This window comes from Cupressus sempervirens, chromosome 10 (assembly GCF_028749045.1).
Source record: "Cupressus sempervirens isolate cs-2001-9-10 chromosome 10, ASM2874904v1, whole genome shotgun sequence".
Taxonomy (NCBI): domain Eukaryota; kingdom Viridiplantae; phylum Streptophyta; class Pinopsida; order Cupressales; family Cupressaceae; genus Cupressus; species Cupressus sempervirens.
Window position 1 is genome coordinate 615,719,166 of NC_143127.1, and position 16,597 is coordinate 615,735,762.

The 16,597-nt window shown below is 34.7% G+C and overlaps 1 protein-coding gene across 2 annotated transcripts in view; it reads right to left on the minus strand.

Annotated features, from left to right (window-relative positions):
- Positions 1–203: 203 nt before the first annotated feature.
- Positions 204–16,597, minus strand: part of LOC149535348 (uncharacterized) — a 195,453-nt gene continuing 179,059 nt past the window's right edge. For both annotated transcript variants that reach the window (XM_089803948.1, XM_089803947.1), the window contains exons 5-6: positions 1,775–1,917; positions 204–661 (exon numbers count right to left, since the gene is read on the minus strand). In XM_089803948.1, the coding sequence (XP_089660074.1) occupies positions 458–661; positions 1,775–1,917 (347 nt within the window). In that variant the 3' untranslated portion in view covers positions 204–457. The remainder of the gene's footprint in view (positions 662–1,774; positions 1,918–16,597) is intronic.

Consider the following 16,597-nt stretch of genomic DNA (forward strand, 5'->3'; position numbering starts at 1 on the left):
AATGAAATTAGTTGTGTATTTTAATATAGATGAAAACTGCTGCCACACAGAAATCAAGTTATCTAAGTATCAAAGAGACACACAATCTATATAATGTTGCTAGCTAAAATGCCAAAAAACTGGTGTAGCCAGGGAATTGTCGTCCTACAATGGATTTATATGACAATCATTATGCAATTTCTAATTATACAAAGCAATAAATATGTGCAAAAAAATTAAAATTTTCTTTTATTTAAAACCTATATGAATGTAACTGGGGACTAACGAATGTCATATAATGTGAAAATTACATCATTTAAAAGTTCACCACATCATGGAACATTTGTAAAGTGAACTTGTTCTTCCTGCTTGGAAACTATTTCCTCGTTAGTTATAACAAATATCTATCAGAAGGAGCCCTGCTTCTTGGTTGATCTTACACTGGTTACCCGGATCTATACAACTATGCACAAATATCCTACTTGTGAAGGTTATGAAGCACATATAACGAAGCCGAAGAGAGAAAAATGCACACAGAATAGCTGAGCAGATCCAAGCCACTTGTAATAGCAACAGTTTTGCTCCTCTCGAACATCTTGACAAGAAGAATCATTACAATAACATGTCCCAGTTTAGTTTTCAGTTCATCTAATGAAGTAATTCGCATCCATCGTGGTCTTTCCTGTGGTAAGCAAACATGTCAAGATTATCAACTAGACTCCAGTCAGTATTTAGCATAAGAATTGAGGTAAAACGTGAATTTGAATACATCTAACAGTAGTTCAGCTTGATATTTAATTGAAATGAACTTCTGAGTTATCAATGATCGTCGTCTCTATATCTCAATCTTACCTCTCATGACTGTTTTTAGTAAATGGAGTAAATTTTGCAACGTTTAGAATTGTTTAAAATAGCACATTCTCTCATCTAACTTGAAAAAAAACAGAATGCTGGAGAAAGTTGAGAGAGAAAACTGAAAAGGAAAGATTGGTAAATTACAAAGAATTCCTTTTTAAAATGGTTAAGAATATCACGCTACAGAAAAAAAATCCTTACAATTGAGCAACATTTTTTCCATGACAAAGGGAATATTCAATAAATATCTAGAATGCAATAGCCCATTTAAGAATAGATATCGACTTCAATATACTAATGCAAGTAAGAAATTTTAAGCTCTTTGCTGACCTTGGAGAGGGACCCACTCAATGATACCTGAATAATTGCAATTACAATTAAATTCCTCAAGCTAGCAGATTTCTATTGTAGACATTGACAGACCTATTCATAGTCTGCCCATTTTCATGTTGCTCTCCACCAATCATCTCCGTAATAGATAGATTTAAAATTGGATTGATAGTTGTGTTTTAAAGAACAATCATTAGTTTTACAGATAACAAGTTGAATGTTACAGCAGTAATACTGATATTACAGATCCTTGTACCAGGCACAAGAATTAACTAATGAACACAAGCTATTCTTCTCTATGTTCTTCTGTATTAAGTTGTTCGTATGTGATATATCTGCAAGTAGTAATCATTGGTAGTGTAGCTATATTTTAGTGAACACATACACGGTAGTTTTTTACAAGGTGGAATGTTCTATGTATCTTTCTTTAATCCAACACCAGCCATATATGTGAACTGCCTGAAACGTAAATATTTTAATTGTTCTTAAAGGATTGAACTACCTTGATCCATCTCATACAAAAGTAAAGCTAAAGAATCTTGAGTTTCAATATATCTAACAACTACACAAGAATCAAGATGAGTTTTTTATAGATAATCAAATCAAATACCTTGAGTATAAACATCCCAAACAAAGAAGAACTTAAAAGAGCTCTATCTTCACTAGGAGGAATATTGCGAGGTACGTTGCTAATGAATAGCTCATATAAGCCCATTCCAAATATCAACATGACAGTTCCTGCAAGATAGACATCTGAAACAACACAGAAATTTATATTTCTAATTTCACATGGAAATATACAATTTAATCAGAATAAAATAGAAATCCAAATGTTTTAAATATCTAGAGAATCATCAAAATAGTATTTAATATCACAAAGAGACATTTCTACAGTATAACAAAATTTATAAGAAATGGAAATTCATGCTCAGATTAATTAAAAGTAAAAGCCAAACATCATATTTCCATAGACATCAAAGAATGTGAATGACTCAATTAAAATATATCATTGAAAGTTTGCATTTAATGTAATTACATTGATATGCATGTTTAATCACTCTACGTGGTTTACACACTAAGCATAGTGATTAAGACACTGCCAATATGTTAGGAATTTATTGGGCTAATATGAAAAGCTACAAGGGATATAAACGTTTCTTTGAAAATACTGTAACATCCAGTTTTTCCCAGCCTTAACTATCATAACATTGAACACAGTTACTTTTTCATATTCATGACCATGAGAAGGCTATTATAATAGCTATTATACATGTTCATATGAAAGAGATCAACAGTTATAAGGGATTAACTGAATCTTGGATAATTGAAAGGAGAATAACTAATTAACTTCTTGAATAAATATAACAATATCAACTATCTAAACATATCTTCAACTGAACTTGCAAGCACATAAAAGTAAAAATACCCAATGAAAGAAGATAACTTGAATGCATATCATAACTCTGTCTTGTGCAAATCCTAGCATCTGGTGGAGAGCAAAAGCATTGTCAAGGGCTTAACCTCCCAACCGCAGACCCTTTAGTATTCCCACACAATCTCAACTGAGAAAGGCCCTACCTACCCGGGATTAGGCATGGGATACCCCTGTCATACTACTGAGCATCCTGGTGTTAGAGTGTCTGCTATGCAGCCAGCTAGGCAATGGAGTCCTTCCCATCAACCCATCTATCCAACTGCTAGCAAACCTGACCTCTAGTGATTACAGCAGCAAGCATGCCATTAAACCTACCCTGGCCAAAGATTTACATGGACATTATGTGCCCAATCACCCACCGCTCGACTTGACAACGAGATTATACCCATTGATCACCATGAGCTGACTTAGTCTAAATTACTTGTCTATGTTCAATACTGATTGTTTAGTGTTGATTATTCTTTTTGTCTTGCAGGTTATTTCACATAATCTTTGATTTTAGGCCACACCCTTCATCTCGACCTTGCTGGTCATCCTCGATGAATCTCCGTGTGGTTGTGCCTTCATTCTTGATTAGCTCTGTTTATTACAGACATGGTTTCCCAGCCCAACCTGGGCGTATAACAGATTTGTAACAGAAAGTTCTTTGACATTTTGTTATCATAATTAATAACATCTATGGTGGTGCCCTTCCCTATCTCAGAGACATACGAGTAATGCCACTATATAGGGATTGCACAGTGATGTAATCTTCCAAACTATTTAAGTTCTGATATGAAACATGTAAATATACAACAGACAGATCAAACTGTTTTCATAAGAGCAATTCATGGCAATGGCTGAGCAAAAATGAACAATTCATCAACACGGATTCTACTCCATCGGGCTCTGCTCAAGACATTAGTATTTACTCGTGCTACATGCCTAACTCAGAACCCATTCTCATAAATAGAAATGGAAAAAGATGGGCAGGAAGGAAGCACAACCTGACTTGCAAACAGAGGTCTGGTCAACCTCAACACTAGTAAGAACCGGTATGCCCGACACAACTCCTTGGCTCACAATGGATTCAACTCGTAGGTGAATCAACAAAACTATGTGTAGATCACAGATGAGAAACAATTGGCTAATATGAATGTTATCTCAGAAATAAATCAACGGCTCACGGAATGTAGTCGCATATAATAATGATGGCTAGTATAAATGAAATCTCATATATGTAAGACTGTGAATGCAGAGCGTGGATGGTAAAAACAATCGACGAGATTGGGAGTGAATTTGTTCTACTAAATAAGAATGCAAATCGTATAAATAAAGAATGACTTTTCTCCTTCAAATGCATGCTCGGTTCCAAGCTATGCACTCTCGATTGGAGTTACAAACAAGATGAGGAAGGTGGCGGAAACAAGAGTTACCTCCAAGAGTCATCAATAATACAAATGGCTAATTCAACAAAAATAAAATTCTTACAATAGTTTATAAATTGGAAATACAGCAACAAAAATTTAGGAGCAACTACTAACAGTTCAGGCTACTTAGCCAACTAATATCATAGTTTTGACTAAGATCAAAACTATCCAAAGGAAACATCTACTTAAGATTGATAACAGCTAACTGATTAGTTACAGAATCTAGCACCTCTTCTTCATTCCTTTCGTTGTTCTCTGGACCTTGCCCAGCATGACTGGTAGTGGCTTGCAGCTCCTGCCCTGTTTGTTCTCCAGTGGTATTGTTGAGATTGTTTTCATGAAGTAAAGTGTTCAGTCTGTCCCTCTCTTTTGAATTGAGCGAATCTGAGAATGAATCAAAATATAGGATGGAATGCACATCCTCTTTGAATAACACCATAGAGCCCTCCCAGATCAAAATCATAAATCTATCTTTGGGGATCTCCAGGACAGCAGAAACCTAAGCCATGATATAAAAATGGGTGAGGTTAATGTTAAACCCAGTAAGATCCCTCTTTTTGTGCGGGAAAATATCTTCATTTCTCCTCTTCCAAAGAAACCAGAGGATTTCCATAGTAAGCACAAAACAAAACGTGTTCAAACTCAGTGTGAAAGGTCTAACAAATCATGCAAGAACTTCATGCCAAGAGATACCATTTTTACTATTCCAAAAAGGAGTCTTACCAAGAAAGATAGACCAAATTTTACTAGCATAATTGCATTAAAAATACAGGTGTTCAAAATACTCAGGTTGGCTGCAAGAAGAACAAACACTGAACTCAAGCCCCAAGGCTTCCAATTTGTTTCCAACAGCAAGCTTTTTAAGCAAAAGGATCCATCTAAAACAAACCTTCTTAGGTTCACAGGGATTATGCCAAAACCAGTCCAGAATTAGGTGCCATCTAGAGAGAGACCAACCAAAATTCCAACTATGATTAATCTAATTGAGAATAACATTAGAATCTTTCAACATGTTATAAATGCTTTTAGAAGAACCATCAAAAAACAAATTACCATCTTTCGATTTTAGTTGTTGAATGAATTGATTAGCCAGGGAAGAATGGCCCAACAACTTTATAAATAAGAATATAAGTTTTCTTCTGGGTGGTCAGAATATTGTAATTAGCCTTTAGTATCTCCCAATCACCTAGCTGGTTGTCAACCAATAGGTCCCTATTGCAACTAATACCCTTTTCAAACTAGATCTTAGCCGAGCAACATTGAGTTAAAGCAAGGGGTTTAAGATTAAGGTAGATGCCCCACCAAATAGACCTATCAGCAACAGAGAACATAGGAGACCTACCAATAGCATCCCTAGAACAAAGTAGGGGTCTTACCTGAGACTATGCCTTCCAAAGAGAAACAAATATGTTAGAGCCAAACACTTTTAGCTCAAATTGCCCAAACAAGAGATCATGGAAGGGGATATCTTTCCAATATTTGCCTTTTTTAACTTTAGATTTAATAATATTACTTTTGATGAGCACCTTCCATGGCTCATTTCCTTCAATGCATTTAATAATCCATTTGGCAGCAAGAGCCACACCTTGGACTTAGAGATCTCTAATACCAAGTCCTCCAATGCTTCTAGGCATGCAACACCACTCCCACTTCACACAGTGTCTCTTACTATTCCCAAAGCCATCAGACCAAATAAGGTTTTTTTCCAATTTGTTAAGCTGGTAATTAGCAAATAGAGAAGAAGAAGAATAGTAGACAGCGTGAGAGGCAAGAACCTTTTGGACAACTTGAACTCTGTCTATAAGAGATAACAAGTGAGTTATTCATTTAGTATGTTTTCTTTCAATCTTATTGTAGATCCATTGCCACACGTCTTTACCAGATGGGCAATGGAGAAAGGGATACCTAAATACCTGTCAATGTTTTTAGGGACACTCCATAACCAGCCATTTTGAGTAATCCAATTAGGAGGTTCTCATGCTACCCAAGCACAGTGGATTTGTGAGGAGCAATTTTAGAGCCAGAAGCAAAGCAAAAGATTTGGAGCCTTTTAATCACATTATCAAAATTATTCATCTCTAATTCCAAGAACAAGGAAGTGTCATCTGCAAACTGAGTATTAATGAGCTCTTCATTATTAGGAAGGGTGATACCTTCAACATGAGGCCCAAGGTCAGATGCTCATAAATTATAAAACGTAGCATCTGCTGCAATGACAAACAACGAGCAATGGGGCAACCTTGCCTTATGGATCTCTACAGGTAAATGGTATCAGAAAGCTCACCATTAACATCTATAATCATAGAGGAATATTTGAAAAGAATAGAAATCCATCTGCAAAACTCAGGAGGGAAAGCAAAAGCCTCAAGCATGCCCAGAATAAATGGTCATTCAATTCTGTAATAGACCTTTTAAAAATCAAGAAGAATCATGCCATTATTTTGACCAAACGGCTTAGCCCAATGTAGAGCTGCCCAGCTAGTGATAAGATTCTTGAGAATATATCTACATTTCAAAAAACCAATTTGAGTCGCTGAAATGATCCTGCTCAAAATATATGAAATTCTTCTAGCAAGAATTTTGTAGGATAAGTTTATCAAGGTAATACGCCTCCAATTCTTTACAAGGGTTTTGTCACCACTCTTAGGACGCAATTTGATTAGGCCTTTATTACTCAACACACCCAAGGAACCATTGTGAAAAGCATGGCTATACATAGACAAAAGCTCCTCAACCTCTCTAACATCAATGTTGTTACTTAGGGTCTTAGCTTCTTTAGAGGAGATTTTCTTAGGAATAAGCTTGAAACAAAAGTTAAGGTCATTTTGGTTCTTGTCAATTTCTTTTATAGAAAACAGATCCTTGTAGAAATTGAAAAATGCCTTCAAAATGTTAAGAGTTATCCTTAATAATCTCATTGTTGATCTTGATCTCATCAATCATTTCTCTTTCTTTCTTAGCTCTAATTATGTTAAAGAAGTATTTTGATCCTCTATCCCCTTCCCATAACTAGTTCATTTAGGCCCTTACTTTTGCCCTTGAATCTCATAGTTTTGATGTCTCCTTAGTTCATTCTTAACATATGCCAGGTTCAAATCTAAATCCTTCTTCAGGCCTTTATTTTGAATAGCTTAAATTAGAGCTTTTTAACAATGAGTAATATGTGAATTCCTATCCATAGTTTTTTTCTTGCCAACAACTTGAAAGAGCTACTTCCAATTAGAGACCTTTTGATTCCATAATTCAATAGGGGAGAGCCCCTTGTTCTTGAAGCTAGAGATGCAAGACAACATTTGAACATCACAAATGACATCAAAATCCTTAAGCAACAACACATTGAGTTTGAAGGGATTCTTCTTGTTAGATATGTTGCCACCAAGTTCATCCTTCCTCCCTAAATTTAACAATATAAATAATAGGCCGTTGGATATATAAAGGCCGATGACTCAAAATAATTAAATTAAAACATTGCCAAAGGTGGAATTATTAATTTTCTCTCATTGTGTTAATATAAAGATACCATCTTGTATCCACCTTTACTTGTATATGCATATACACATATACATATATGTACGTAATATTCTATATATACGTACTCATGTATATGTCATATTTTAAGTAAGCCTATATGTTCATGTATGTCATATTTGAATTTGCGAATAATATATGTATGTACCAGTTGTAGGTACCATGGTATCATTATATTAAGACATATCAGTCATAACAAGAATCTCTGAGATCATCCCAGATTATAAAGCTAACAATTTATACTTAGCTTGATTATTTTATTATCTTATTTGGTGCATTGACTAGTTAGCTCGTGGTGGTCACTTGGTAAACCCTTGCTTGCCTATTCCAGTTTTCCCTTGACCAAGGTGGTTTAGGACCCATACCTGTTATCTCAATGGTAGGTGGTGCCCTCATGCCCTTTCCTTTTTTGGCAATGCTTTCCCCCCTTCGTCGTGTTCCTAGAAAAGAAATTTATCATGATAATAACATATTTCCCAAATCATTTTAATGAACTCAATTACCTATGTCAACTAACCATTTCCAATTCATACGACATCATAATGATTAACTAATATTTCTTATTCCCATGAAAGCATAACGAATAACCAATACTTCAATTTCACATGAAACCATAACGAATAACTGATTTTCACCAATCAACTCAAGTTTGCATGAAATCTCGACGACTAATTAGAATATTTAGAATTAAGCAAAATAGGGTATGTAACATACCCTCCCCCTTGTCGATTAATCATCCTTGATGAACTTTGCAATTTAAAACCCTAAAGAATTTGTAGGAACAATATCAAAACATTGGTCCACGGCATACCATAAATCAATCAAATACCAAATAATATATCAAATCAAATATTTCCTTCCTCAATGATTTTCCAAAATTAAATTACATACAACCTTAAAATCACATGATAGCACACTCATACCTGTGCTTATGTACCATACCTTGGTATCACATGGATTTGACCCCACTAGTAGATACTTCATATCTACTTCCCGTCATTCTAATGCATGTACACTCACAATACATTTAGTTCATTCAAAATGTCAATGGCTCAATAAGATAACATTTCACTTTAACATCAAGAGTCAACATTTTTCCTTTAAACTTATGATTTCTTAACTCATTTTTAATCACATCTTGATCATGAGTAAAACAAATAAGAGTCATATATACCATCTAACATAGGGTTATCTTCGGTGAGTAGATCATCTACGCATGCTTGTCAATCATTTGTAAAGGTTAAGGAATCCACTTTCCCGTTCATGTATCCTAGGCTCCCATGCCCATCTTGTCACATGAATATTTCGACAAAAGTTTTTTTTAAGTCATTTCATGATAGAAATATATTTCAGCTCTTAAACAATATAAGTCCTTCGAGTCTTTCATTTTAACATGATTAACCAATAAATCTAATACAAGTGTGCTAAATATATGCATATGCATCCCATTACATCATAATAATTTTTTACCATATGGAATCCATACAGCATGTGTATTATACATCTATAACAATGCATCCAAAGGTATAACCATAATATACTATGGGAGATCATAATACATCCAATCAAGACCATTGAGGTCATAATATACATAATACCACACTATCTTCATCCCAGCCTCCTAAGCCATTGGACAACACGTCCACATGCAGATCCTAAGATGGGAGTATGGCATTGGCGCTTGTATGTTCTATCCACAAAACATTCTGATTGTGGCTCAGACCCCAGATCTGATCTTTCCACAAAACTTTACATTTCCTTGGGATTCTTCCTATAGAAATCACAACCATAGGGTGGTTAGCTTCCTCGCTTATCCACAATCAAGTTCACAATAATGTGCTTTGCTAAGAAACAGGTTTCATGCAATGTCTCATACATAATCATCCGCGTGTTAGTAATATCATAAAAAGGTTCATAGAGATGTATTTTCCACAAATTTCATCTTTCCATAAAGATCCATAAAATGCTTCCAATATCATATATCTTGTTCAATATTAATTATTTCCCATAATGCATTTCCAATTTATGCACCTATGTGCATACTGATTTAGTTCGATCATTTTATAACAATTGGGACATATGTAAAATAATATCTAATTGCAAAATCTTGACAACCATTTCATATGAATAGGATGTAATTGCATAAAGTATAATGCAAAAACTGAGATAAACATGCAATTGAAAGAAATGACTGATTACTAACAAGGTTTTGATCACACCACATCAAGAGAAGTATAAACTGGTTTGAATTGTGCAAGTCTAGGCATCTGGACCTAGTGTAATCCCCACTCATTCTCTACTAAGAATAGCCCCACCCTACATGGGATAAGGCACCTATACACCATCTCATCCTGCCAATTGGGCATCCTGGTGTTAGAGTTGTCAACTACACAACCAGCTAGACTGCGGATACCTCCCAACAGTCTATGCATCCGACTATGAGTTATCCTGACCTCTAGTGATCATAGTAGAAATCATGACCCACTAATTCTATCTTGGCCAGTAGTTTACATGGACACTACGTGCTTGATCACCCACTACTTGACTTGATAGATTGGCTAGATTCCATTTATGTTACTTCTCATAGTTTTGATTCATCTTCCTAATTTTGTAGGTAGTGTTGATTATTCTTTTTGTCTTGTAGGTTATTTCACATAATCTTTGATTTTAGGCCACACCCTTCATCTCGACCTTACTGGTCATCCTTGATGAATCTCCATGTGGTTGTGCCTTCATTCTTGATTAGCTTTGCTTATTACAAACATGGTTTCCTAGCCCAACTTGGACGTATAACAGATTTGCAATAGAAGGTTCTTTGACATTTTGTTATCATAATTAATAACATCTATGGTGGTGCCCTTCCCTATCTCAGAGACATACGAGTAATGCCACTATATAGGGATTGCAGTGTAATGTAATCTTCCAAACTATTTAAGTTCTAATATGAAACATGTAAGTATACAGTAGACAATTCAAACTGTTTTCATAAGAGCAATTCATGACAATGGCTGAACAAAAATGAACAATTCATCAACATGGATTCTTGTCCATCGGGCTCTACTCATGACATTATTATTTACTCATGCTACATGCCTAACTCAAAACCCATTCTCATTAAAAGAAATGGTAAAATATGGGCAGAAAAGAAGCACGATCTGACTTCCAAATAGAAGCCTAGTCACCTTCAACGTTGGTAAGAACTAGTATGCACGGCACAGCTCATTGGCTAACAATGGATTCAACTCGTGGGTGAATCAACGACTCTATATGTGCAGATCACAAATGAGAAACAATTGGCTAATACGAATGTTATCTCAAAAATAAAACAACGGCTCATGGAATGTAATCACGGATAATAACAATGGCTAGTATAAATGAAATCTCAGATATGTAACAGTATGAATGCAGAGCGTGAATGGTAAAAACAATTGTTGAGATTGGGAGTGAATATATTCTACTAAATTAGAATGCAAATCGCATAAATAAAGAATGCCTTTTCTCCTTCAAATGCATGCCTGGTTCCAAGATATGCACTCTCGGTTGGAGATACAAACAAGACACTCTCGGTTGGAGATACAAACAAGATGAGGCATGTGGTGGAAATTAGAGTTACCTCCAAGTGTCATTGATAATACAAATGGCTAATTTAACACTATCAAAAATAGGCCTCTGGAAATATAAATGCAGATGACTCAAAATATTATCAAAGGTGGAATTATTAATTTGCTCTCAATGTGTTAATTTAAAGATATCATCTTCTATCCACCTTTACTTGTATATGCATATACACATAAGTATATGTACGTAATATTCTAAATATATTTACGTGTGTATACGTCATATTTTAAGTAAGTGTATACGTTCATGTACGTCATATTTGAAGTTGTGCATAATATGTCTGTACAGGTATAGGTACATGCTGGTACCATGGTATCATTATAATAAGACATCAGTCATAATAGGAAACTCTGGGATCATCCCAAATTATAAAGGTAACAATTTGTTCTTAGCTTGATTATTTTATTATCTTATTAGGTGTGTTGACCAATTAGCTCATGATGATCACTTGGGAAGCCCCTGCTTGCCTAGTCCAGTTTTCCCTTGAGCAAGGTGGTTTAGGACCCATACCTGTTAGCTCAGTCATAGGTGATGCCCTCATGCCCTTTCCTTTTCCAGCAATGCTTTTCCCTTTTGTCGCATTCCTACAAAAGAAGTTTATCATGGTAATAACATATCTCCCAAATCATTTTAATGAAATCAATTACCCATGTTAACTAACTATTTCCAATTCATATGACATCATAACGATTAACCAATATTTCTTATTCTTGTGAAATCATATCAAATAACCAATACTTCAATTTCACATGAAACATAATGAATAATTAGTTTTCACCAATCAACTCAAGTTCACATAAAGTCTCAACGGCTATATAGAATATTTAAAATTGAGCAAAATAGGAGATGTAACAATTACCCTATCTAAGAAGTTAGAGAAAAGAAAAAAATCATACATTTAGTTGGTCCATATTATCGAGAGACCCTTAACTGAAGTACATCTCTCTCTTTTAACATGTCTTTAGCATTTTAGATTTCATCTTTTAATGTAATATAAAATGGAGTGGATGTGTGGTTAAATCAAATTAGAAGAAGCTCCTTGTAAATTAAAACCTAGGCAATATGTACTTGCTGCTCACAATCTATAACATGATTTTGGAGTGGTTCACATTCATCGCAAAAAAATGAAGATATTTATCTTTTTGGTATTTGCCTAGAGTAAAAGGCTAAGACAATTTTCAACACTAGGAAAAGGATTTGATGTTTTTTTGACTTGAAACCAATCCTATGACTGTTGAATTTCTAACATTGATATTCATACTGGTCTAAGTGTGTAGACCACACATTACTCTTCTCTACTTGTATACCATTCTAAGGCATTAAATACATTACATTTGGCAATAGAATGGGCGACGATCCTTGGCTATAACTTTGTTATGCACTAACTATAACTATTTAGTTATGTTAGTTAATTCATTTGTTATCTCCTTTGAGTGCCGATTTCTATAAATGAAGTGTGGGCCTACCTAGAGAGGGTCATGTCCCTTTAAGGGACATGCCCTTTGGTTATGGTATAAGAGGGGCGTGTGATTGAAGTTTAAGAACACACAACACATTGAAGTCTGCTCCTAAAATCAATACTGCCCCAAGACGAATTGCAGGAGTTATACGCATTTCCAAAATTATATTATTTCATTCAAACAAGACTGTTTATTGTAAGATCATTTACAGTAGACTAAGAAAGATACAATCTAAGTTTGATTCACTTCAGAATTTGCAAAAACTTTACATGGTATCAGAGTTCTAGTAGTTGAACCTGGGCTCTGCAATTAAATAATCAGACTTGATATATATCTAGCATCATTCTCTTATCTTCAATGGCATACACAATCAGACCCAACGACAGGTTTGATGGGAAAGAACACTTCGATGCTTAGAAATTTAGAATCATGATGATTCTTGAAGAAAATGATGTAAAACAAATTGTTGATTCAACATCCAGACAACCTGTTGTTGAACCTCATAAAACTATTTGGAGTAAAGGAAACAGGAAAGCCATTAAAATGATATTAGATGGAGTGAAAAATCATATAGTACCCATGCTAATGAAACATCAAACAACATTTGATATGATGAATGCATTACTAAATGCATATGAGTTTAACGATGCAACTAGAGTTCTCACTCTAAAAAGCAACTAAATCACATACAAATAAAGAAGGGAGAATCGCTGAATTCTTACTTCCTAAGGGTTACCAACCTAAGAGATAGACTTGCAAATATAGAAAACATCATTAATGACATGGAACTAATACAAATGGCCATAGATGGATTACTAGATTCTTGGGAAACATTCACACAAGGAGTAAGTGCCAGAGATAATCTTCCTGACTTCAATAAACTTAAGGGAGATTGTCTTCAGAAAGAATCCAGAAAACTTAAGAAAGGAGGGAAATTGAAAACGAAAGATGAATAACTTCATGTTCTTAATACAAATTCCTATTAAGGCAAGAAGAAACACTTCAAGAAGAAAAGGGGTAATCAAAAGAATGACAAACCTAAGAAGGATCTATCAAAAATAAAATGCTTTAGATGCGAAAAGTTTGGACACATTAAATCTAATTGCCCTAAGAATTCTAAACAGCAAGTGAACTGTACAAACATCACTAGGGAAGAAGATAACTATGATCCTGAGAATCGTGTATTGTATTCGGCACTATCAAATGAAGTCTCAAGTAAAGCATGGGTAATTGATAGTGGATCTTCTCAACATATTACAAGATACAAAGAAGCACTAGACTTTATATTAGAAAAGGTTAATGGCGAAGTCACCATCAGTGATAATTCAGCACATTTCGTCAAAGGAATTAGAAATTGCACCTTGAAACTAAAGTCGGGTAGTTCTCTTCTTTTCAAAGGGGTACTTTATGTACCAGGAATAAAAAGAAATCTAATCTCGGTTACAGCACTTAAAGATGATGGACATAATGTTGCATTCATGGACAATAAAGTAATAACCTAGGCTAAGAACTCCTCAATTAAGAAAGCAACACTGATTGGTCAAAGAAAAGGGTATTTGTATGAATTAAATTCAGAACCTAGTCAAGCTATTCAAGCCTTAATTTATGAAGCTGCGGATACAAATGAAATATGGCATAGAAGGTTAGGACATCTAAATTTGAAAACTTTATCAACTATGGAGAAGATGGTTATTGGTTTACCTACACTGAATAAAGATCACTCAAGCATATGCAAAGGATGCGCTCTAGGTAAGAACACCAAAAGTCCATTTCATGATAGCACTAGAAAAACTAACAATGTTTTGGAATTAATCCACTCAGATTTATGTGGACCTATGTTTGTTCCTTCTCTTGGAGGATTCTAGTACTATATACTTTTTATAGATGACTTTTTTAGGAAAACTTGGATTTACTTCTTAAAATGCAAAGAATCAGAAGAAATCCTAAAGAGATTTAAAGAATTTAAAACCTTAACTGAAAACTTATCAGGGCATAAAATTAAAACCCTTAGGATTGATAATAGGGGGGAATACACCTCAGATTTGTTTAAAAGGCTTTGTAAAGAAACAGGAATTAAGAGGGAGTATACCATTCCTTATAACCCACAATAAAACAGGGTAGCAGAAAGGAAGAATAGAACAATTATAGAAGCTGCAAGAGCTATGATATTTGATCAAAATCTAGAATATTATCTTTGGGCAGAAGCCTCTTGTACCGCTCTCTATATTCAAAACAGAAGTCCTCACTCCTACCTTAGAGATAAAACCCCTAAAGAAGTCTTTACTAAGGTTAAACCCAATATAAGTCATCTTAGGATTTTTGGGTGCCCAGTTTTTATACATGTTCCAAAAGAAAAGACAACTAAGTTAGAACCCTCCAGAAGGAAAGGTTATTTTGTAGGGTATAGTGAAACATCTAAAGCATATAGGATTTTCATACCTGGTTAGAAAAATATTGAACTTAGTAAAGATATAAATTTTGAAGAAGATTTAGCATTCAGAAGAGCCCTAAATTTTGAAGAACCCTCTCCTTTGCCTAGTTCTGAAAAGGTATTGAATCTGAGTATCAGAGGGAGAACATTGAAGAAATTGAAGATGAAATTCAAAATCTTAATCGTGAAGAAACTCAAAATTCCAAGAAAAGACCACTTTGGGCCATTAAGACAATAGAGGAAGCACAAGACTTCGTGCACCATTTGGAACAGTCAGAGAAAGCAAATGACCCAAAAGATTTTCTAATTATATAGCAAACATGAATGACGTGTCTAAACCAGAACCAACTAATGTTTCAGATGCTATTAAACATATAGCTTGGAAGGGTGCTATGACAGAAGAATACCAATCCATTATGAAGAATGATGTTTGGGAAATTGTTCCTAGACCTGAAGGAAAATTTGTTGTCTCTTCCAAGTGGATATTTAAAATAAAGCATGTTGTTGACGATAGCATTGAAAAATATAAAGCCAGATTTGTAGCCAAGGGATTCTCTCGAAAAGAAGGGATTGATTATGAAGAAACTTTTGCACCTATTGCCAAATACCCCTCTGTAAGAGCAATCCTAGCTATTGCAGCATCCAAGGGTTGGAAAGTACATCAAATGGATGTAAAAACAACATTCCTGAATGTAAGATTATAGAAGAGGTATATTTGGAGCAACCCGAAGGATTTGAAACTCGTGATCCTAAAGTTTTTGTTTGCAAGCTCAAGAAAGCTCTCTATGGACTTAAACAAGCTCCAAGGGCTTGGTACGAAAGAATTGATAAGTATCTCACCGGCTTACGATTCTCCAAGAACGAAGCTGATCCAAATCTATATTATAAAAATGGTAAAGATGATATGGTAATTTTGATATTGTATGTTGATAATTTACTAATAATAGGTAATGATTATCTCAAAGATCAATGCAAGAAAGATCTAATTAGAGAATTCGAGATGAAAGATTTGGGACTCCTTCATTACTTCCTAGGACTAGAAGTAAGGCAGAATTTTGACACGATTATACTTAATCAAGGGAAGTATACATTAGATATCTTGAAGAGATTTGGAATTTGTTACTGCAAGTCTATGTCTTCTCCAATGGAGACTAATTTACATAAAAAAGCGGCAGTAGAATCACCTTCCATAGATTCTACTCTACAGACAGATGATTGGGTCCCTTATGTACTTGGTAAATACAAGACCTGATATTTGCTAAGATACTGATGCCTTAAGTCAGTTTATGTGTAAGCCAAAAGAGATTCACCTAGTTGCAGTCAAACACATTATGAGATACTTATAAGGCACTCTTAACCTTGGGCTCAAATATGAGAAATTTGACTTGGATTTACATGGATTCACAGACTCGGATTGGGGTGGAAGTGTTAAGGATAGAAAAAGTACTTCCAGATGTTGTTTCAATTTAGGATCAGCAATGATATCATGGATATGCAAAAAAAAATCTTTAGTAGCACAAAGTTCCATAGAAGTCGAATACATTGCAACAAC